General features: G+C 42.3%; 1 protein-coding gene across 1 annotated transcript in view; it reads right to left on the bottom strand.

The window, feature by feature from the left end:
* The window catches only part of FRAS1 (Fraser extracellular matrix complex subunit 1), a 214,211-nt gene that overhangs the window by 55,487 nt on the left and 135,339 nt on the right, over positions 1-23,385 (bottom strand). Inside the window, exons 38-48 of the mRNA XM_070756926.1 lie at positions 21,318-21,497; positions 19,508-19,632; positions 18,923-19,063; positions 16,288-16,515; positions 15,701-15,814; positions 12,478-12,628; positions 11,125-11,284; positions 6,952-7,114; positions 5,780-6,026; positions 2,657-3,001; positions 251-411 (exon numbers count right to left, since the gene is read on the bottom strand). Coding sequence (XP_070613027.1) covers positions 251-411; positions 2,657-3,001; positions 5,780-6,026; positions 6,952-7,114; positions 11,125-11,284; positions 12,478-12,628; positions 15,701-15,814; positions 16,288-16,515; positions 18,923-19,063; positions 19,508-19,632; positions 21,318-21,497 — 2,015 coding nt within the window. The remainder of the gene's footprint in view (positions 1-250; positions 412-2,656; positions 3,002-5,779; positions 6,027-6,951; positions 7,115-11,124; positions 11,285-12,477; positions 12,629-15,700; positions 15,815-16,287; positions 16,516-18,922; positions 19,064-19,507; positions 19,633-21,317; positions 21,498-23,385) is intronic.

Below are 23,385 nucleotides of genomic sequence, written 5' to 3'. Positions count from 1 at the left end.
ATGGTTATCCCTTCCTTTCCCAAGCAGAATAATTTGGAATTGAACCAGAGTACATCAAAACACATTTCAGGATGCTTAATAAAACAAAGAGCTTTGTTTGACAGTCCTAAATTTATCCGGGCGATTTAGGCTGGTGCAAAATTTTCAACCTAGAAACAGGCCATTCTGGAGCATTTTTCTATGATGTGCTCTGAAGACTAATCCTTCCATTACGATTAGGGAGAGAGAGAGAGAAAAAAAATAGCCATACCTCTTCAGTTTTCCCTGGGTGAAATTCAACCTTCTTGGAGCTGGGAATGTAATCAAATCCCGGAGTAGCAGATGGCGGATCTGATGTCCGAGTGGCGCACCAGACCGAGGTAGGAATGGAGAGGTCCGACCCATGCCTGGTAATTGGGATTTCGATAATCCCTAGCAGGGAGGGAAGGGGAGGATTTGAAAGCAATTAATTTCAAATGGAAACAGAGAAGATTACTGCTGCATGTGTCCTTTTTTCGAAAGACACTGCACTCCTCACGTCTATGCGCTTTAAGGAAAACTATTCTGAAGCGAACATCGCAATGGAAGGGAACCAAACTGATAAACCGTTTGTAAACTGCTCAGAGTCACATAGATGAGATGGATGGTGTAAAAATGTGATAGATAGATAGATAGGTAGGTAGGTAGGTAGGTAGGTAGATGATCTATCTAGCTATCTAGCTATCTAGCTATCTATCTGATAGATAATAGAGATCATCTATATATCTATCATCATCTATCTATTTATCTATCTACCTGCCTACCTATCTATTTCTACTCTATCAACTTCTCTCTGATAAATGATAGAGATCCATAGATAGATGATAGGTAGGTAGGTCAATAGATAGATATATAGGTAGGTAGGTAGGTAGGTAGATGATCTATCCATCCATCCATCCATCCATCCATCCATCTATCTATCTGATAGATAATAGAGATCATCTATATATCTATCATCATTATCTATCTATTTATTTATCTATCTACCTGCCTACCTATCTATTTGTACTTTATCTATCAACTATCTCTCTATCTGATAGATGATAGATAGAGATACATAGATAGATGATAGATAGGTAGGTCAATAGATAGGTAGGTAGGTAGGTAGATGATCTATCTATCTTTATCATCTATCAGATAGGATAGATGATCTATCTATCTATCTATCTATCTATCTATCTATCTATCTATCTGTCTATCTATCATCTATTTATCTGATAGATGATAGAGATCATCTATCTATCATCATCATTATCTATCTATTTATCTATCTACCTGCCTACCCAGCTATTTCTACTCTATCTATCAACTATCTCTCTATCTGATAGAAGATAAATAGAGATACATAGATGGATGATAGGTAGGTAGGTCGATAGATAGATTAGATAGATAAATAGATAGATAGATAGATAGATAGATAGATAGATAGACAGACAGACAGACAGACAGACAGACAGACAGACAGACAGACAGACAGACAGATGATATATTGATAGATGATAGATAGAGGTAGATAGAGATAGATGGATAGATGGACAGACACAGACAGATGAACCTTTGTTTAACTGCAAATGCAGAAAAGGATATTTCTGTGCACGGGATTCGCTGGTCTTTTTGTAGATACAATAGTTGTCAGATGGATCACCCAAAGGTTAATACAGATAGTCCTTGACTTATGACCAGTCACTTAGGAAACCTACAACTTGGATTTAAAGTTCTGATTCTCTTCCTCCCTCCCTCCCTCTTTCCCTCTCTCTCGCATTCAAGGTGCTTGGCAACTGTGCCATTTGCAGCATCCCATAGTCCCATGACTCCACTTGAATACATTTTTGTCAAAACCTGGTGTTATGCCTACATGAAAGCAAAAAAATGCCCCAAATTGGCAAAATCTAACATGCAGGAACATCCACGCGCGAGATTTCGCTTGCTAAGCATGCCCAGAAGCCAAATCTCACGCATGCACATACATTCACGCATCGGAGGCATGGAGATCCAGGGGTGGACAAAAAAATGGAAACACTTGACTTTTTGGCATCATGTTTGAACATGTTCAAATCAATCAAAACTTGATGTATTTTAATGTTTGTTTGTTTTTTAATTCTGTTATTCGATGTTTTTTTTAAACTACCCTTTTTTTAAACAGAAATTTAAGGAAATTGGTTATAACCTTCTAGAAATGGCAGACCTCTCAGACTTTCAAAGAGGTCAACTTGTTGGTGCTCAAATGGCAGGCGCTAGTGTAACAGAAAGTGCCCGAATGTTTGGCATTTCAAGAGGTCATGTCTCAAAAGTCATGACTGCTTTTGATAGAGAAGGGAAAACGTCCTCAGCCAAGCACAGGTCTGGTCGAAAGTCGAAGTTGTCTAAGAGAGACCGTCGGACTCTAAAGCGAATTGTTAGAGCTGATTGCAAAAACCGCAGCTCCTAAAATCACTGCAGAGCTCAATAGACACGTACAGAACCCAGTTTCCACAAAAACTGTTTGAAGGGAGCTTCACAAATCTGGATTCCACGGAAGAGCTGCAAGGTGTTTCCATTTTTTGGTCCACCCCCTGTATGTGCGCATCTCAATTTACGCCACCAGAAACCCCGATCCCAACCGTACCGGCAAGAGAAATAATAATTCCCATAATTATACCTGCTTCTTCGCTAACGCTAAAAGCCGCACTCCCGAGCGATACGGTAGAAGCATCGTTGGGACCGTCGATCGTAACTTTAGCGGAAGCGATGCTCCCAAGGCGAGCGTTCTCAGATACGTCGGCCAGAGCAATTTCAAACTCTTCCTCCTCTTCGTACTCACTGTCGTCCACCAGTTTCACGTCGCAAGTTGCCATGGTGACACCAGGCCCCAAGACGATCCGGTTCTCATTGGACGTTCCCCGGGATTTAAAGTCTGAGCCGGACTCCAGGGCATACATGCTGCTGCCTTGGGCACTTTGAGAGATGGTGTAGCATACGGCAGAGACGATGCTGCTAGAATCTCCTACGATATATTGCAGAGAGAAAGATCATTTTCCAGAATTCAAAACAATATTAACCGCTCCAAACTTGACTGTAAAAAATGTGACTTCAGTAACCGAGTTGTCGAAGCGTGGAACTCATTACCGGACTCCATAGTGTCATCCCCAAACCCCCAACACTTTACCCTTAGATTATCTACAGTTGACCTCTCCAGATTCCTAAGAGGTCAGTAAGGGGCGAGTACAAGTGCACTAGAGTGCCTTCCGTCCCCTGTCCTATTGCTCTCCTATATCTCCTATACCTTTCTTCTATTCCTATATCTCTTCTTCTATTCTTTCATTGATATGTTCTATTACTATACCTTCTTTTCTATTCTTTCATAGATATATTTTACTATGAGTATCTCCTCTATAACCTTCATCATGTATTTTACTATGTGTATATAGATATACTGTATACCCACTAAACCCCTCATTGTGTATTGGACTAACTAGCTAACTAACTAACTAACTGTTCTGTCTGGGTCCCCCCAGACGCCAACACCAACTAAAAAGAGTAGCCAGACACACTGGTACAAAGCAAAGGCAGTTTATATATTTGAAAGCAAACACAGGTAACAAAAACTGTTCTTACAGACAGGAACATTATGAAGCTTCACAGAGGTTTCACGACGGCCAGGCAATAAAACAGGATTCTTGCTGGCAAAAACAACACTGGAGGTAATAAAACCCAAGCCTCCCCCAAGTCTTCAGCCTTCGAAGCCACAAGTCAGGATCAGAGACGCCAAGAATCGAAGCAAGGTCACAGGACTCCCAATTGATAACTCTCCACAATACAGTAAGGGCGGGCCTGCCTTTTCAACCCTGCTGAGGAGAACCACACCCAAACCCAGCTGTTGCCAATTCAGGGATGGAAATACCTTGCTAATTGGCCCCTTCTTTGGGCTGCCCGTCTCTGCCTTATATCTATGATAGCCTGGGTGTCTTCATCTAATGAATCCAGGCTACTCGCTGGGGAGAGCCCCCCCCCAGGGGTCTCAGGCTGCTCTCCCTCCTCCTCTTCCTCTTCTGCCTGGTCCTCCCCCTCCTGTTTATCGTCCTCCCCCTCTGAGCATGGATCCGGCAGAGTTCCAGCCGTTCCCTGAGGAGCCTAAGGCTGAATCACAACTAATTAACTAACTAACTAACTAACTAACTAACTAACTAACTAACTAACTAACTAACTAACTAACTAACTAACTAAACAAACAAACAAACAAACAAACAAACAAACAATGCTTTAACCCTGGTATTCTCCTTGGAATGAGCACATGAAATATTCCGGGGACACTTGGTGTTTTTAAAGAAATTTTGCCTTTTCGCAGAGATAAACTCCAATAAGCTCTTAAGGAAACCGAAGGGCACTGTTTGAAAAGCACTGAACCAAACAGCAATAACCTGGACTCAAGCAATAGTTGTCAACCTTTTCATATTTATCCAAGTCCTTCCTACATTTTTCAACACAAACTAATTTCTTCCTTTCTGGTATAGCATTTTTTCTTCCTTCCTACAAATAGACACTGAAATCTAATGGCCCCTGCGGTTGGATCCCTTTCACCAGAGAAAAAGAAAACAGCGTGGAAATTTATGGAAAGGTAGGGAATTCTCCTGCTGAGTATTGAGTTTTCTTTTCAAAGGGAGAATTCCATGTGAAGAAGGAGGAGCAGGAGGAGGAGGAGAAGGAGGACGAGAAGACGAAGAAGATGAGGATGAAGATGAAGATGAAGAAGGAGGAGAAGGAGAAGAAGAAGAAGAAAGAAAGAAAGAAAGAAAGAAAGAAAGAAAGAAAGAAAGAAAGAAGAAAGAAGATGGAGGTAGAGGAGGAGGAGGAAGAAGAAGAAGATGATGATGATGAAGGAGAATAAAGAGAAGGAGAAGGAGAAGGAGAAGAAGGAGAATAAGAAAAAGAAAAAGAAGAAGAAGAAGAAGAAAGAAAGAAAGAAAGAAGAAAGAAGATGGAGGTAGAGGAGGAGGAGGAGGAGGAAGAAGAAGAAGAAGATGATGATGATGATGATGAAGGAGAATAAAGAGAAGGAGAAGGGGAAGGGGAAGGGGAAGGAGAAGAAGAAGAAGAAAGAAAGAAGAAAGAAGAAAGAAGATGGAGATAGAGGAGGAGGAGGTAGAAGAAGAAGATGATGATGATGATGATGAAGGAGAATAAAGAGAAGGAGAAGGAGAAGAAGAAGAAGAAGAAGAAAGAAAGAAAGAAGAAAGAAGATGGAGGTAGAGGAGGAGGAGGAGGAAGAAGAAGACGAAGAAGAAAGAAAGAAAGAAAGAAAGAAAGAAAGAAAGAAAGAAAGAAAGAAGATGGAGGTAGAGGAGGAGGAGGAGGAAGAGGGGGAGGAGGAGGATGGGAATATTTTAAAAAGTACCATAGCTGTTCTATTCTATTCTACTGCTATAATCTATTCTATTCTTATTATTCTATTTTATTCTACTGTACTGTATATATATTCTATTCTATTCTATTCTATTCTACTCTCTTGCTATAATCTATTCCACTCACTCCACACTATTCTATTCTATTCTGTTCTGTTCTATTCTGTTCTGTTCTGTTCTGCTCTGTTCTATTCTAATCTATTCAACAACCATGGCAAGCAAAGTCATGAAATGGGGCCAAAACTCACTTAACGTCGCTTCACAGTGGCAATTTTTGGGCTCAACTGTGGTCATAAATCGAGGACTACCTGTAGCCCGAACTAAACGTGACTGCGTTCTACGGGCAGAGCGCAGAGCTAACTTGTTCCTCTAGGTCAACCAACCTTTCCGCACGATGGGGACAGAGAGGATGCTGGCACTCTCGCTGGTGTGGTAGACCCTCTTGTCAAACTGCAGGGTGGGCTCATCCTCTACGTCATTAATGAAGACTTGGGTGGCAGTGACCTTGCCCAACAAGGCATAGGCTGGCATACTCAGCTCAACGGTGAAGCTCTCCACCCCTTCAAAGATGCCGTCATCATGGATAACGATGGTGCAGGTTTTGAAGTCTTCCCATTCGTCGAACTGCACCTACGTGGGATGAAAAGTAACATAGAAACATAGAAGACTGACAACAGAAAAAGACCTCATGGTCCATCTAGTCTGCCCTTATACTATTTTCTGTATTTTATCTTACAATGGATATATGTTTATCCCAGGCATATTTAAATTCAGTTCCTGTGGATTGACCAACCACATCTGCTGGAAGTTTGTTCCAGGGATCTACTACTCTTTCAGTAAAATAATATTTTCTCACGTTGCTTTTGATCTTTCCCCCAACTAACTTCAGATTGTGTCCCCTTGTTCTTGTGTTCACTTTCCTATTAAAAACACTTCCCTCCTGAACCTCATTTAACCCTTTAACATATTTAAATGTTTCGATCATGTCCCCCCTTTTCCTCCTGTCCTCCAGACTCTACAGATTGAGTTCATGAAGTCTTTCCTGATACGTTTTATGCTTAAGGCCTTAAGGTTCTATACTACGGTAATTCTATTCTATTCTAATTCTATTCTAAATTCCAATTCTATTTCTATCCTTATTCTATTCTATTCTAATTATATTCTAAATTCCAATTCTAATTCTATTCTTATTCTATTCTATTCTAATTCTATTCTATTCTAATTCTATTCTTAAATTCTAATTCTGTTCTTATTCTATTGTAATTCTGTTCTGTTATTCTATTCTACTCTATTCTATTCTTGTTTCTATTCTATATTATTCTATTCTATTCTATGACTTCATCTCACAAATTTCCATGGCTGGTTGAGGAATTCTAGGAGTGGAAGTCTACAAGTTTATAAGTTTGGAGTCAGAATCTTCATCACGATCTTCAGTGATGGTTGTTGCCTCCACATCCCTTCCTGCCCGTGCTAGGACGGAGACGGTCTTTTTAAAGTCTTCTTCTTTTGGTTCTAGAACTTCTACTGAGCTACATAATGGACTTCCTGCAATCACCTGGCTAGCATATTCAAGGTAATCCTGTTCCCCTGGTTGAGGACCTGATCCAGAGGTGGCCATCCCTTGTTCCGTGCGGCAGAGGACAATCGCATATTGTTTGAGGTTTCCTGTCCTCTTCACAGCCACACTGACGGAACCGGCCTTTTCACTGATGTTGTAGCTGGAAAGAAAGACAGACAGAATGGGTGTGAAAAAAAGACCCCCTTATTCTTGTAAGAGATTAAATTCCTTAGGAAAGGGGAAGGTGAGAAAAAGCCGTTTATTCTTGCAAGAGAAGAATCTGGAATAAGGGCTGTTATAAAATCATGATATGACTACATAATCAAAAATGTATTTTAGCAAGCTAATCTTCAATTAGTCTTTGTTGTGGTTAGCTCTGGCCCAGCTCCTGCCCCAAGGAATGTGCAGGTGGATGTGGGGGAGACATCCACATGCCGCAGGCCTGTTTTGCTCCCGATGGAATCTGCCGATGAAGCCTCCTCTGACCAAGGAAACATGAGTGACAGGGAAGAGGGGAGTTTGGCAGACAGCCCAGGAGGAGATCAATCATCTGTATCATCCCTGGATTCTGAACAAGAATTAATGACACATCCACGCATGCGTAGAGTGATGCATAGGAGACAACAACTGAAGGATTATTACAAGAGAAAATGAGGCCACCTGTGGTTGGGTGGGGCTCCAGTAATTAGGGCAGATGCTATAAATAGCAGCGTGTGGGTTTGGCTCTTTCTCTCTCTCTCTCTCTCTCTCTCTCTCTCTCTCTCTATCTATCTATCTATCTATCTATCTATCTATCTATTTCCTTGCCTTTCGTAAGAGTCTGAAGACTCATTTATGCCACCAGGCCTGGGGTCATTAGACACTGGCCCCTGGCCAATGAATGTATTGTGAGCTTGCTGATTGAACGGGTATGAGAGCATTTTAATTGGCTTTTCAGGTTTTTAGATTATTAACTTTAATTAATTGGGTTTGGATGTACACTGTTCCTTATATGTTGTAACTTGCCCGAGTCCTCGGAGAGGGGAGGCATATAAATCCGATTAATAAATAAATAAATCAGAGTAGGAGCAACCCAGGGCATGTGAATCATGAAGAACGCATTGAAACGAGTCCTCCTCCGTTCAGTATTTATGTTAGACTTATACTAGGAGGCTTATACTATCTGTTCTTTTTAGTCTATTGTTCCCAGTAGCAAATTAAGAAGTTAACTTGCAATTTATAACCATTTAATTAACTTAAATGTGTGTTTGCTTCCTCTTCTTTTATTGAAAATGTGAAATCTGCTTCGTTGGGGGCAATGCAATCTAACCAAATTCATTTAATTTAACTCTGGGGGGGAGGGAGTAAGAGACAAGAGCAACAAATTCAACTTGGCACAAGCCCAGATACACCAAGCGGGTTAAATAAAGCCCCTTGGAGTAGATGATCAACAAATCACACATAAATATACCAGCTGAAGTGAAAACAAATGGGAAATGTTTTTTTCAACTTATGAACATCCAACCCAATTTTTCTTCCATGGTCCAGTTGTATTTCTCTTGCCCCACATAAGATGTTTCCATAAGATGTCACTGAATTTAATGAAAAGAAGGTCTAGGGGTGATATTATAGCAGTATAGTAGTATCTACCGCACAAATCCCAGCGGCCAATAAGGTCCCACAGAGCTGGCCTTCTCCGGGTCCCGTCGACCAAACAATGCCATCTGGTGGGCCCCAGGGGAAGAGCCTTCTCTGTGGTGGCCCCAGCCCTCTGGAATCAACTCCCCCCCGGAGATTAGAACTGCCCCACCCTCCTTGTCTTTCGCAAGTTACTTAAGACCTACCTATATCGCCAGGCATGGGGGAATTAAGACATCTCCCCCAGGCTTTCTTATATTTCATGTTTGGTATGTATGTGCTGTATGGTTTTTAAATTGTTGGGGTTTTTTACATAATTTTATTATTAGATTTGTTCCATTGTTATACTGTTTTTTATTACTGTTGTGAGCCACCCCGAGTCTTCGGAGAGGGGCGGCGTATAAATCTAATAAATTGAATTGAATTGAATTCCAGTATCTAAGGATACGTCCTCCTCGATCCACAGCTCACATTAGAGAAACATCTTTCAGCTGTGGCGAGGGGGACGTTTGCCCAGGTTCGCCTGGTGCACCAGTTGCGACCCTACTTGGACCGGGAGTCACTGCTCACAGTCACTCATGCCCTCATCACCTCGAGGCTTGAAAACTGTAACGCTCTCTACATGGGGCTACCTTTGAAAAATGTTCGGAAACTTCAGATCGTGCAGAATGCAGCTGCGAGAGCAATCATGGACTTTCCCAAATATGCCCATGTTACACCAACACTCCGCAATCTGCATTGGTTGCCGATCAGTTTCCGGTCACAATTCAAAGTGTTGGTTATGACCTATAAAGCCCTTCATGGCACCGGACCAGATTACCTCAGGGACCGCCTTCTGCTGCACGAATCCCAGCGACCAGTTAGGTCCCACAGAGTTGGCCTTCTCAGGGTCCCGTCAACTAAGCAATGTCGCCTGGCGGGACCCAGGGGAAGAGCCTTCTCTGTGGCGGCCCCGGCCCTCTGGAACCAACTCCCCCCAGAGATTAGAACTGCCCCCACCCTCCTTGCCTTTTGTAAACAACTTAAAACCCACCTCTGCTGCCAGGCATGGGGGAATTGAGATCCTCTTTCCCCCTAGGCCTTTACAATTCTATGCATGGTATGTATGTATGTATGTTTGGTTTTTATATTAATTGATTTTTAATCATCAATACCAAATTACTATTGTACACTGTTTTATTGTTGCTGTTAGCCGCCCCGAGTCTCTGGAGAGGGGCGGCATACAAATCCAATAAATAAATAAATAAATAAATAAATAAATAAATAAATAAATAAATAAATAAATATGTCACAAAGAACCAACTGAATCCCACCACTGATGCTATTATTATTATTATTATTATTATTATTATTATTATTATTATTATTATTATTATTGTCAATACAACACAGCAAACGAGATCACTATGCTGGATTTCGTATTTCATCACCAGTCGGGCGCTTCCCAAGCACCTAGCACTGCGTGATGTAGGAGCGAATTATGTTTGCTGATCCCAGTAAAGCGGCCTTTTGCAATTGACAGATGGAGATTTTGTCAATTCCGATGGTTTTCAAATGTCCGCTGAGATCCTTTGGCACTGCGCCCAGCGTGCCAAGGATCACTGGGACCACTTTCACTGGCCTATGCCAGAGTCGTTGTTGTTGCTGTTGTTGCTGTTGTTATTGTTGTTGTTGTTGTTATTATTATTATTATTGTCAGTACAACACAGCAAACAAGATCACTATGCTGGATTTCGTATTTCATCAGCAGTCAGGCGCTTCCCAAGCACCTAGGACTGCGTGATGGTGGGGGGAATTATGTTTGCCGATCCCAGTAAAGTGGCCTTTTGTAATTGACGGAGATTTTGTCAATTCCAATGGTTTTCAAATGTCTGCTAAGATCCTTTGGCATTACGCCCAGCGTGCCAAGGACCACTGGGACCACTTTCACTGGCCTATGCCAGAATCGTCGTTGTTGTTGTTGTTGTTGTTATTATTATTATTATTATTATTATTATTAATTATTATTATTTTATTTATTTTATTATTTAGATTTGTATGCCGCCCCTCTCCGCAGACTCGGGGCGGCTCACAACAAGTGAAAAAACAATCTACAACAAATCTAAATTACTGTTTAAAAATATTTAAAAGACCCCATATTCTAAACACACATACATACAAACATACCATTCATAAATTGTATCTGCCCGGGGGAGATGTTTCAGTTCCCCCATGCCTGATGACAGAGGTGGGTCTTAAGGAGTTTACGAAAGGCAAGGAGAGTAGGGGCAGTTCTAATCTCCGGGGGGAGTTGATTCTAGAGGGCCGGGGCCGCCACAGAGAAGGCTCTTCCCCTGGGGCCCGCCAATTATTATTATTATTGTTGTTGTTGTTGTTGTTGTTGTTATTATTATTATTATTATTATTATTATTATTATTATTATTATTATTACTTTTATGCCGCCCCTCTCCGGGAACTCGATGCTATGGCATCGTCACAGTAACAATTCCGTCAAATGGCTGCATAATTAAATTTCTACATTGCATTAAGGAAAAAGCTGGTAAGTGGGGTACCTTGTATGTTGAAAGCTGATAACAGACCACTGAATATGGAAGATATTATCAGCAACAATGCTGGGTTTGCTGTCCTTCACCAGAAACTGAAATCTATCTTCTGTCCTTTGAATATTCTCTTCGTGTAGCACATACTGGATCAATCCCAAATTCACATCCTCTGTTAGATAAAGACTTCAACAAATTAATCCAGGAATTAAAGATTTTTTAAAAAACATTCCTTTGCAAACCATGATAAGAGCCTCCATGCAAATCTAATTTCTGGATATGGAACAATCCCTGTTGCTCAAAAAAGGATTTCACCATATCTCAGCTTATCGGTGCAATAATTTATAAAATGATCCATGCTGCAGAACACTATTCATTTCATCTGGAACCTAATGGCGCCTCAACTGAAGATGATCAAAGAAATAAGGTTCTTAGGGGCTGCAGCATTCAACGAAATTGCAGACTTAAGCAATCAACCCATAAAAACAAACTTTATTTTGTGCATCATTAGGAAAGGGAAAATCGAACTAACCATATCTTAATTATTTTCCAAGGATCTATCTGGCCACACTCAGAATACTGGTCATTCAAAAAGATACAGAAGAAGAAGGAGGAGGGAGAGGAGAAGGAGAACAACAAGAAGAAGAACAAGAAGAAGAAGGAGAAAAGGAAGAAGAGGAGAAGAAGGAGAAGGAGAAGAAGAGGGAAAAGAAGAACAAGTAGAACAAGAAGAACAAGAAGAAGAGGGAGAGGGAGAAGGTGAAGGAGAAGAAGAGGAAGAGGAAGAAGAGGAGGAAGAAGAGAAGGAGAAGAAGGAGAAGAAGAGGAAGAGGAAGAGGAAGAAGGAAGAAAAAGAGGAAGAAGAAGAAGAAGAAGAAGAAGAAGAAGGAAGAGGAAGAAGAAGAAGAAGGAAGAAGAGGAGGAAGAGGAAGAGGAAAAAAAGAAGGAGGAGGAGGAGGAAGAGGAAGAGGAAGAGGAAGAAGAAGAAGAAGAAGAAGAAGAAGAAGAAGAAGAAGAAGAAGAAGAAGAAGAAGAAGAAGAAGAAGAAGAAGAAGAAACCAGATTGGAACCGCAGCACCATAGAAAAGCAAGTATAGAGAATAATTACAAAATAATTGTGTAAACTGAGCCTTGATATGAAAGGGAAATGTTTCTTCTTTTCTCTGAACTTAACAATATTGGACATTCACCGTAGCTGCCTAAGAAGGCTACACAAAGGCAATTCCTGTGTGTTTGAAGCCGTGTGCAAGCACATTTTCAGCTCAGCACTAAACGACCCCGTTGTTAAATTATGTGAAGCCCCCCTCTGGCTACACTCGGTAAGAAGGCACGACACCAAAGACCAAATGCCAACCTGGTTTATACCTTGAGTAAAGGTAGTCACTTTTGTTCCTGGCTGCAATTTCTTCTCCACATAACCATATTTTGGCTCCGTTGTTATTTCATAGATGAGAAGGTTGTCTTCTGTATCAGGGTCCATAGTCAACAGCTCCTTCTTAGTGATGAGGTTTTTGGGCTAGATGGAAGACCAGAAACCAGGGGAAAAGAGTTTGTAAACCAATGAGATTTGAAAATAAAATCCTACTAACACATCTAAGTTATGTTTACGTTTACGTTTATTGGATTTAGATGCCGCCCCTCTTCGAGGACTCGGGGGGCTTACAACATATAAAAAAGACAATATATATCGCAATCCAAATACAGTGGTACCTTTAGCTAAGAACGTCTCTACTTAAGAACTTTTCTAGATCAGAACCGGGTGTTCAAGATTTTTTTGCCTCTTCTCAAGAACCATTTTCTACTTACAAACCGAGTCTCCGAAACTGTAACTGGAAAAGGCAGGGAGAAGCCTCTGTGGGGCCTCTCTAGGAATCTCCTGGGAGGAAACAGGGCCTGAAAAGGTGGGGAGAAGCCTCCGTAGGACTCTCTAGGAATCTCCTGGAAGGAAACAGAGCCTGAAGAGGTGGGGAGAAGCCTCCGTGGGGCCTCTCTAGGAATCTCCTGGGAGGAAACAGGGCTGTAAAAGGCAGGGAGAAGCCTCCATGGGGCCTCTCTAGGAATCTCCTGGGAGGAAACAGGGCCAGAAAAGGTGGGGAGAAGCCTCCGTGGGGCCTCTCTCGGAATCTCCTGGGGGAAAACAGGGCCAGAAAAGGTGGGGAGAAGCCTCCGTGGGGCCTCTCTAGGAATCTCCTGGGGGGAAACAGGGCCTTCTGGTGGGGAGAAGCCTCCGTGGGGCCTCTCTCAGAATTTCCTGGGTGGAAACAGGGCCAGAAAAGGTGGGAAGAAACCTCCGTGGGGCCTCTCTAGGCATCGGACCAGAATATCTCTGAGACCGCCTTCTGCCGCACGAATCCCAGCGACCGATTAGGTCCCACAGAGTGGGCCTTCTCCGGGTCCCGTCAACTAAACAATGTCGGTTGGCGGGCCCCAAGGGAAGAGCCTTCTCTGTGGCAGCCCCGACTCTCTGGAACCAGCTTCCCCCAGAGATTAGAACTGCCCCTACCCTCCTCGCCTTTCGCAAACTCCTTAAAACCCACCTTTGTCGTCAGGCATGGGGGAACTGAGATATCTCCCCCGGGCCTATACAATTTATGTATGGTATGCTTGTGTGTGTGTTTGTTTAATAATGGGTTTTTAAAAATATTTTATATTGTAAATTATTAGATTTGTTACAAACTGTTTTTATTGTGCGGCATACAAATCTAATAAATAAATAAATAAAATCTCCTGGGGGGAAACAGGGCCAGAAAAGGTGGGGAGAAGCCTCCGTGGGGCCTCTCTAGGAATCTCCTGGGAGGAAACAGGACCGGGAAAGGCAGGGAGAAGCCTCTGTGGGGCCTCTCTAGGAATCTCCTGGGAGGAAACAGGACCGGAAAAGGCGGGGAGAAGCCTCCGTGGGACCTTGGAGGTCTACTATTCAGACAGACGATTATCCAACATGTTCTTAAAAACTTCAAGTGCTTTTGCTATCGTGAGATATCGAAACAGCGGTTCCCAAGACAGACTTCAGGCCTTCTGAAAGCAACCTGTGCAAAAGTCTTTAAAAGTCACTCGCATCCTCATTTGTCACTCTCCCCACTGTTGAAATGTGTGGTGTGTTTGAGCACCCTACTCGGCTGGCAATTAAAATCTGTTTCCATTCCTCGCCCTCTTCACTGGTGATGGAAGCACCACTTGATTAATCACAGCAATTAATCCATCAGAGCTCTCCACTTAAGGGATGCAAATGTTATTAGCCAGGAATAAGACATCACGGACCGCAGCCTATGGAACGAGAGCCTCGAGTGAGGAAGCACAGCGAAGGCGTTATTAGGAACTTTAGCCTTACCCTTTAAGATGGATTGCTTAGTTTAGCCACAACTGCTGATGTAACAAACAGCCAAGGCCTATTCCATTCATCACAGCAGCTGGCAGCAGTCAGAGGAGGGGCACACTCACAAACATACTCCATCCAGTCTTTTGCTTGGAGAACTTAACTCAATCTTTTTTGTGTGTGTGTGGTCAATTATATGTTTTTTAATATTAGATTTGTTCCACTGCTATATTGTTTTTATTACTGTTGTGAGCCGCCCCGATTCTTCGGAGAGGGGTGGCATACAAATCTAATAAATAATAATAACAATAATTATAGCCAGGAATATTTTATTATTGTTGTTGTTATTATTATTATTATTATTAGTGTTGTTAATGACCTTTAAAGGCCCACATGGCATTGGGCCAGAATACATCTGGAACCGCCTTCTACCGCACGAAATCCCAGCGGCCGATAAGGTCCCACAGAGTTGGCCTTCTCTGTGTCCCGTCGACCAATGTTGTTTGGCGGGCCCCAGGGGAAGAGCCTTCTATGTAGCGGCCCCAGCCCTCTGGAATCAACTCCCCCCAGAAATTAGAACGGCCACCAGCCTCCTTTTCTTTCGCAAATTACTCAAGACCCACCTTTATCGCCAGGCATGGGGGAACTGAGACATCCTCCCCCAGGCTTTTATATTTTATGGTTGGTATGTATGTGTTGTATGGTTTTAATTGCTGGGGTTTTATATATGTTTTATTTTTAATATTAGATTTGTTTCACTGCTATATTGTTTCTATTATTGTTCTGAGCCGCCCCGAGTCTTCAGAGAGGGGCGGCATACAAATCTAATTAATGATAATAATAATAATAATAATAATAATAATAATAATAATAATAATAATAATAATGTAGTTTTTTATGGCACTGTAGATTTTATTGATGTATTTATTGCTCTTTTTACTTTTATTGTATTTATGACTGTTGTTGGTTGTTTTTATGTGTAGAAAATTAATAAAGATTATTTTTAAATGAATGAATAAATAAATAAATAAATAAATAAATTGAGGCTTATGATAGAATGTATTGTGTAAACCTCACCATTGTGCTTTAATGATAAAGCCATAATTTAAACTATCCGTTGCTTTGGATGAGTAAGGGGTTTGCCCGAAACATGCACAGTTGCATAGAATCAAAACTGATATTTTCATCTGGCTCTTCATCTTCCCATTTTTTATTTTGCAAGTTAAAATGGACAGAGTTGCCTAATTTTGAAACAAATCAGGGATAAAAACTCACCTTGCCATTCATATATTCCAACCACTGAAGACCTAAATTAGTAACAACTCTTGGAGTCCCGTCATCCACAGGGAGAATTTCTATTCTGAACCACTGGGGCACAGCAGTCACAATCTGGAAAATATATATACATGTATATATTCAGAACATTTGTATAGAATTGACCATAATGGACAAAATGCCCTTCTGTTCTTTTGTGCCCCTCTATCTGTTGTGGTTGGCTCTGGCCCAGCTCCTGCCCCAGGGAATGGGGAGGTGGATGCAGGGGAAACTTCAACATGTCACAGGCCTGTGTTATTGCCGACAGAATCAGATCAGAGTTTAGTTTCCTCGGACGAAGAAGAAGACTTTCTGGACTTTGGAATTGGACTCAATTTTCCAAGTTACTGGGTGAGAAATTGGATTGCATTTAACCTGTGCCTTGTGTGTACCAGAAAATCCCTTTGACATTTAAAAAGTGAGCTTTTTTCTGCTTTTCTGTTGATAAAGACTTTTGGTTTTCCTTCTATCGTGTGGTGTGTGTCTTGTTGGACTAATTTCCCTGTAATTACGGGCGGTTGGGACATGCCGGCAGAACACCCACTGACCTCTTTCCCCTCCTTTGCCACCACAAAAAAGGGATTGGTTCCATCGGACACCGTGAAGGTGAAACGGTCTTCTAAAAAATTGCTTCCGTCGTGACGGTAACTGATTCGGTTCTGGAAGACGTCCTCCATGGAGAAGGTCTGGGCCTGGTGGTAACGATGGCCGTCTTCGGTGCGCTCGAGTTGGCCGTGGCGTGGGGGCTGCACAATGCTAAAGCTAACAGACTTGGCCTGCGTACGGAATAAAATGTGAGCGGAGAAAACGAGAGGTCACACCAAACTATGGTGGTTAATTGAAATATGAATTAAAGATTCAGGATACGGTCTGTAAACTATTTGCTCTAAGGTTCCCCACAATCTGAAGAGCGGCCTATCTGACCCCTTCCCTGGAAAGCAATTCTTCTTTTTTTAAAAAAAAACCAATAATTTTTATTAAATTTTGTGAAAACAAAAACAACAAAACAACAAAAAGAAAAGCAATGCGTAACAAAAACATCAAATGTGAAAAACATATTTACAATTACATTTCCGTATCTTCAGTTACTCCATTTTTCTTTAAATTTACAGTCATTCTATTTCCTTTCTTCCATCAATCCACTTATAAAGTTTACCCCACATGATATAGTATTCTTTATCCCATTTATTCTGTAACTCTAAAGTAAGTTTTTGTATGCCGCCCCTCTCCGTAGACTCACGGCGGCTAACAACAATGATAAAAACAGCATGTGAAAATCCAATAATAAAACAACTAAAACCCCTTATTATAAAACCAGATATACACACAGACATACCATGCAAAACTTGTAATGGCTTAGGGGGAAGGAATATCTCAACTCCCCCATGCTTGGGGGTATAAATGAGTCTTGAGTAGTTTACGAAAGACAGGGAGGGTGGGGGCAATTCTAATCTCCGGGGGAAGTTGGCTCCAGAGGGTTGGGGCCGCCACAGAGAAGGCTCTTCCCCTGGGGCCCGCCAAACGACATTGTTTAGTCGGCGGGACCTGGAGAAGGCCAACTCTGTGGGACCTTATCGGTCGCTGGGATTCATGCGGTAGCAGGAGGTTCCGGAGGTAGTCTGGTCCAAAGCCATGTAGGGCTTTAAAGGTCATGACCAACACTTTGAATTGTGACCGGAAACTGATCGGCAGCCAATGCAAGCACACACTGCCCCAACCCCCCACCGAGGGCTAACACAACCTTGACGCGGTCCTCAATGAAATAGAGTTTGACACCCCTGCTCTAAATCATGGTATCAGCTCCGTCACTGCTTCTCTGCAAAACCTAGATCTCATCGCATCCAGTTCTCCGGAGCCTCCAGGGATCTGTCGTTTTTCATGCACAAAAAATTTATGCAACTCAGCACTTGGGGATGTGCATTTACTGCCTCAGATGTCTCCGAATAAGAATTTGATAATTTCATGGAAGTTTAGTCTCGGAAAGGTCTATTAGTTCTGCCAAGTAAACAGAACCTCTTAGCCCAGAGGTAGCATTACCTCAGATTATTAGATCAGCAGAGCGAAAGTGTTTGTTTATTCATGAAGATATCTGTTTATCCTGATTTTCAAGACGATTAAAGCCCTTCGTGGCATCGGACCGGAATATCTCCGGGACCGCCTTCTGCCGCACGAATCCCAGCGACCAGTTAGGTCCCACAGAGTTGGCCTTCTCCGGGTCCCGTCGACTAAACAATGTCGTCTGGCGGGACCCAGGGGAAGAGCCTTCTCTGTGGCGGCCCCGACCCTCTGGAACCAGCTCCCCCCAGAGATCAGAATTGCCCCCAGTCTCCTCGCCTTTCGTAAGCTCCTTAAAACCCACCTCTGTCGTCAGGCATGGGGGAATTGAGATATTAAAAACAAAAAAATTAAAAAAGAGATAAAACAAGGACCCAGATTGTTGAGGGCAATAGGCTGACTCTGTAAGCCCCCTGTGAAGCGGTATGTAAATCTAAATGCTATTGCTACAGTATATGATTGCCTACTTCTAGAGCCAGGGTAGACAATTATGGCTCCTTTCCCACCTGTGGACATCAACTCCCAGAATTCCTGTGCCAGCATGGTTGGCTCAGGAATTCTGGGAGTTGAAGTCCATAGACAGCAAAGGCCTCACAATTGCCCATCGCTGTTCTAGAGGAACATTTATTTATTTATTTTTATTTATTTATTGGATTTGTATGCCGCCCCTCTCCGGAGACTCGGGGCTGCTAACAGCAACAATAAGACAGTGTATAACAATAATCCAATACTAAAAACAATTAAAAACCATTATAATAAAAAAACCAAACATACATACAGACATACCATGCATAAAATTGTAAAGGCCTAGGGGGAAAGGGTATCTCGGTTCCCCCATGCCTGGCGGCAGAGGTGGGTTTTAAGAAGCTTACGAAAGCCGAGGAAGGTGGGGGCAATTCTAATCTCTGGGGGAAGTTGGTTCCAGAAGGCCGGGGCCGCCACAGAGAAGGCTCTTCCCCTGGGTCCCGCCAAGCGGCATTGTTTAATTGACGGGACCCGGAGAAGGCCAACTCTGTGGGACCTAACTGGTCGCTGGGATTCATGCAGCAGACCATTGGAGAAGAACTAACATTTCCTTCTTAAAGTCCTTCAAGTGAAGAAGAACCTAAAGAGAACTCCTTCCTTCACCTCCGTGTCCGCGTCGGTGGCTTTGAGATCAAATTCCGTGATGGTTTTCCTCACTCCTTCCTGAACAGTCGTGCCCACGGTCTGCACCACCGGCAAAGAGTCGTCAACCGGGTTAATAGTAATTTCAAAACTCTGGGTCACCTATGGGAAGAAAGAATGTCGACCCTGAACACAGTGGTTCTCAACTTTTCTAATGCCGCGACCCCTTAATACAATTCCTCCTGTGGTGGTGACCCCCAACCATAAGTCTAGCGCCAATTCTCCCAACAGAGCTTTAAGCTGATTGGCAGGAAGGTCAGAGGGACACCCCCACTGTAAACGCCTGATTGGTCCGATTGTAAAAAATATGCTCCAAGGTGCCAGAATAGAAGCTTTAGTTCCCAATACCATGGAAAATTTGTCTTTACCCATGATCTTAGGCGACCCCTGTGAAATGGTCATTCGACCCCACAAAGGGCTCCTGACCCCCAGGTTGAGAACCGCTGCTGAACAAAGCTATAGTTGTGGGACGTTGTCTTTCCACAGGCAAAAAAAGAAACATTTTGGGGGGATGGAAGGGTGAGAAACCAATGGAAGTTCACTGACCTCCTGATATCCATCCGAAACCGTGAACATGAATGTGTCAACGTGTTCTTCAGCCTCGCTTGTATGGATGTAATGGAGGCTGTGAGAGATAAGGTCTTCTTGATGGAAGGAACTAATCCTTCTGCCTAGAAAACAGTAGCAGAAGAATCCACTTGGTGCTTTCAAACTCCAAGCGTTTCTTTCAGCTCAAAGAATTCCATCTCCAGAACCTTCAAATTTTGCTTTCAGACATTCTCCCTTGCAGGGAAAAATATTTTGAGATATATATACTGCTCAAAAAAGTAAAGGGAACACTCAAAGAACACATCCTAGATCTGAATGAATGAAATATTCTCATTGAATACTTTGTTCTGTACAAAGTTGAATGTGCACAACAGCATGTGAAATTGTTTGTCAATCAGTGTTGCTTCCTAAGTGGACAATTTGAGTTATCTATCTATCTATCTATCTATCTATCTATCTATCTATCTATCTATCTATCTATCTATCTATCTATCTATCTGTTGTGGTTGGCTCTAGCCCAGCTCCTGCCCCAAGGAATGTGGAGGTGGATGCAGGGGAAACATCATGTCATAGGCCTGTTTTATTGCCGACAGAGTCAGGTAGTGCAATTTCCTCGGACGAAGAAGGTGGGGGTGACTTGGCACACAGCCCAGGAAGCCAATCTCCATTATCTTCAGTCAATTCGGATGAGGAAGTGTTGGATCCACGCATGTGCAGAGTTATGCATAGAAGAGACCAATTAAAGAAATATTACAGGAGACAAGAGAGGCCACCTGTGTTTGGGTGGGGCTCCAGTAATTAGAGCTGCTGATACAAATAGCAGCCTGCTGGCTTGGCCGCTGTGAAAGATTATCTGATTGTAATTCTTCAGGACCATGCCTTGCTGTTTCCGGACTTTGTTGATTTTTCAAGACTGAAACCAAAGCAGAGTAAAGTGTGTGTGTGTTTCACTTCGTGGAAGAAGGAGAGCTGTGATGTTTCTTCACAGCTGTTAGCTAAGTACTTAAAGACTGATTAAGGGGTTTGTACAGCTTACAAGGTTATTTTGGGAAGAGTGCTCTTTGCAATATAAAAAAGGGTGCTTTGTTTCTTTTGAATTTTGTGATAAAGAACATTGTTTTTGAACTTTCAAGTGTGTGTGTCTGAAATTTGTACCCTTGAACTTTTGGGAGACTCCTACCATAGAGCCCGGCAGAACACTATCTATCTATCTATCTATCTATCTATCTATCTATCTATCTATCTATCTATCTATCTATCTATCTATCTATCTATCTATCTCTATCTCTTTCTATCTATCTATCTATCTATCTATCTATAATCTATCTATCTATCTCTATCTATCTATCTCTATCTATCTATCTACCTACCTACCTACCTATCTCTCTTTCTTTCTATCTACCTACCTACCTACCTACCTACCTATTTATCTTTCTGTCTATCTATCTATCTATCTATCTATCTATCTATCTATCTATCTATCTATCTACTTACCTACCTACCTACCTACCTCTATCTCTTTCTATCTATCTATCTATCTATCTATCTATCTATCTATCTATCTATCTATCTATCTATCTTCTCCCTTGCAATACAAACACATTTGGGATGCTTTGAAATATGTCCAGCAGCCATATTTATCCTTTCATTTATTAATACCATCAGATTTTAAAAGGAGACACTCTAAGCATCCTAACTTCTGTGGCTAAATAAATCAGCACGATTCCCTGCTAATTCCCCCTGGATTCTGCAAAATAGGAGTCTCTTTGTTCTCACTTCTCTCCAAAACCAGTAAATATTTGCAAACCTGGTAATGTTGTGAGTTCCAAGTGCCCCAGCTGCGGTTGTTTAATAATCCTGTAGAGGAGATTGCTGGGTTCTCCACCTTGCTTCTTGGCTGACAACTCCAAAGGGGTGATTTTTTTCACCGAGTTTTCGTCCAGGGTTAGTCCAGTGTTGACAGTGATGGACAAAGGAAATTGATCGCCTTGGAGAAGTGGAAATAAGAGGAAACATAACAGAGTCAGGTCCTAGATCCATCATTCATTCATTCATTCATTCATTCATTCATTCATTCATTCATTCATTTATCTATTTATTCATTTATCTATCTATCTATCTATCTATCTATCTATCTATCTATCTATCTATCTATCTATCTATTTATTGTTAGAGTTGAAAGGGACCATGCCGGTCATCAAGTCCAGCCCCCTCCCTAAGCAGGAACCCTATAGCATCCTAGCCAAATGGCAGTCCAATTTCCTCTTAAAAATGTCCAGAGTATTGGAGTTCACAATCTCCGCTGGTAGGTTGTTCCACTGGTTGATCGTTCTGACCGTCAGGAAGTTCTTCCTTATTTCCAGGTTGAATCTCTCCTTGGTCAGCTTCCATCCGTTGTTCCTCGTCCGGCCCTCCGGTGGCCTGGAGAATAAAGTGATCCCCTCCTCTCTGTGGCAACCCCTCGTATACCTGTAGACTGCTATCATGTCCGCTCTGGCCCTCCTTTTCTCTAGGCTATCCATGCCCAGTTCCCGCAGTCTCTCTTCGTAAGTCTTGGTTTCTAGACCCCTGATCATTTTGGTTGCTCTTTTCTGCACCTTCTCCAGAGTTTAGATCTTCTTTGTCACAGGGTGGACAAGTGGATGGATTTAGGAAGTTCACAAGTGTCAATGGGAGGGTCAAAGCCCATTTCCGTTTTTGCCCATTATGATTAAGCAAGTAGTATTTATAATAGAAAAACAGAGTGGGGAGGGAGGTCTCCTATTTAATTGGGCCTATAAGACCAATTTCATTTCTTCTCCCTTTCTCCTTGTTGTTTTCTAACTACAGTGATACCTCAGGGGAATCCCAGCAGCGCAAAAACGGGCGCTTCGCTGGCAACTGAAGTCCGGAGGTGGGGCATCCTTCTCATGGTGGCTTGGGTTTGTAAGGTGAAAATAGTTTGGAAGAAGAGGCAAAAAATCTTAAACCCCGGGTTTGTATCTCGAAAAGTTTGTATGATGCGCGGTTTGTAAGATGACGTTTCACTGTACACAACCTTGAACTTTGGATCCTGAATTTCATAGTGTCCTTCTTGAGTTTGACACCTAGCTTCACCCTCAGCCATGCATTTTTTTTCCTTACCTTCTTCTCAAGTCAACCGCCTGCTACCGCATGAATCCCAGCGGCCAATAAGGTCCCACAGAGTTGGCCTTCTCCGGGTCCCATCGACTAAACAATGTCGTCTGGCAGGCCCCAGGGGAAGAGCCTTCTCTGTGGCGGCCCCAACCCTCTGGAATCAACTCCCCCTGGAGATTAGAACTGCTCCCACCCTCCTTGTCTTCCATAAACTACTTAAGACCCACCTATACCACCAGGCATGGGGGATTTGAGACATCTTTCCCCCAGGCTTATTATAATTTATGTTTGGTACGTATGTGCTGTTTGCTTTTTAATTATGATAGGGTTTTTAGTTTTTTAATATTAGATTTGTGCCATTACAATATTGGTTTTATCGTTGTTGTGAGCCGCCCTGAGTCTTTGGAGAGGGGCGGCATACAAATTTAATTAATAATAATAATAATAATAATAATAATAATAATAATTATTATTATTATTATTATTATTAATGTATTTCACACTTTCAATTATTCCACCAACCTGACTTTGTAAGGAGAGAGGGGAACAGGTATAGGGTCAACACTTTCAACCCCCCTCCAAGCAAACATTTATCAAATGGTTTAAGTAGTCTTGGCTCTGCCCAATGTTGCACTTTTAACCAATGCCAATTACAGGACAGTCCTGATCGTGGGGTGGGGGGGAGTTTCTACTCATATAAAGCTAAACTCAATATTTTATTTTGCAAGCGTAATTGACAGAGACCATTTTCAGGTGAA

This window comes from Erythrolamprus reginae, chromosome 7 (genome assembly GCF_031021105.1).
Source record: "Erythrolamprus reginae isolate rEryReg1 chromosome 7, rEryReg1.hap1, whole genome shotgun sequence".
Taxonomy (NCBI): Eukaryota; Metazoa; Chordata; class Lepidosauria; order Squamata; family Dipsadidae; genus Erythrolamprus; species Erythrolamprus reginae.
This window is presented reverse-complemented; position numbering and strand designations above follow the sequence as displayed.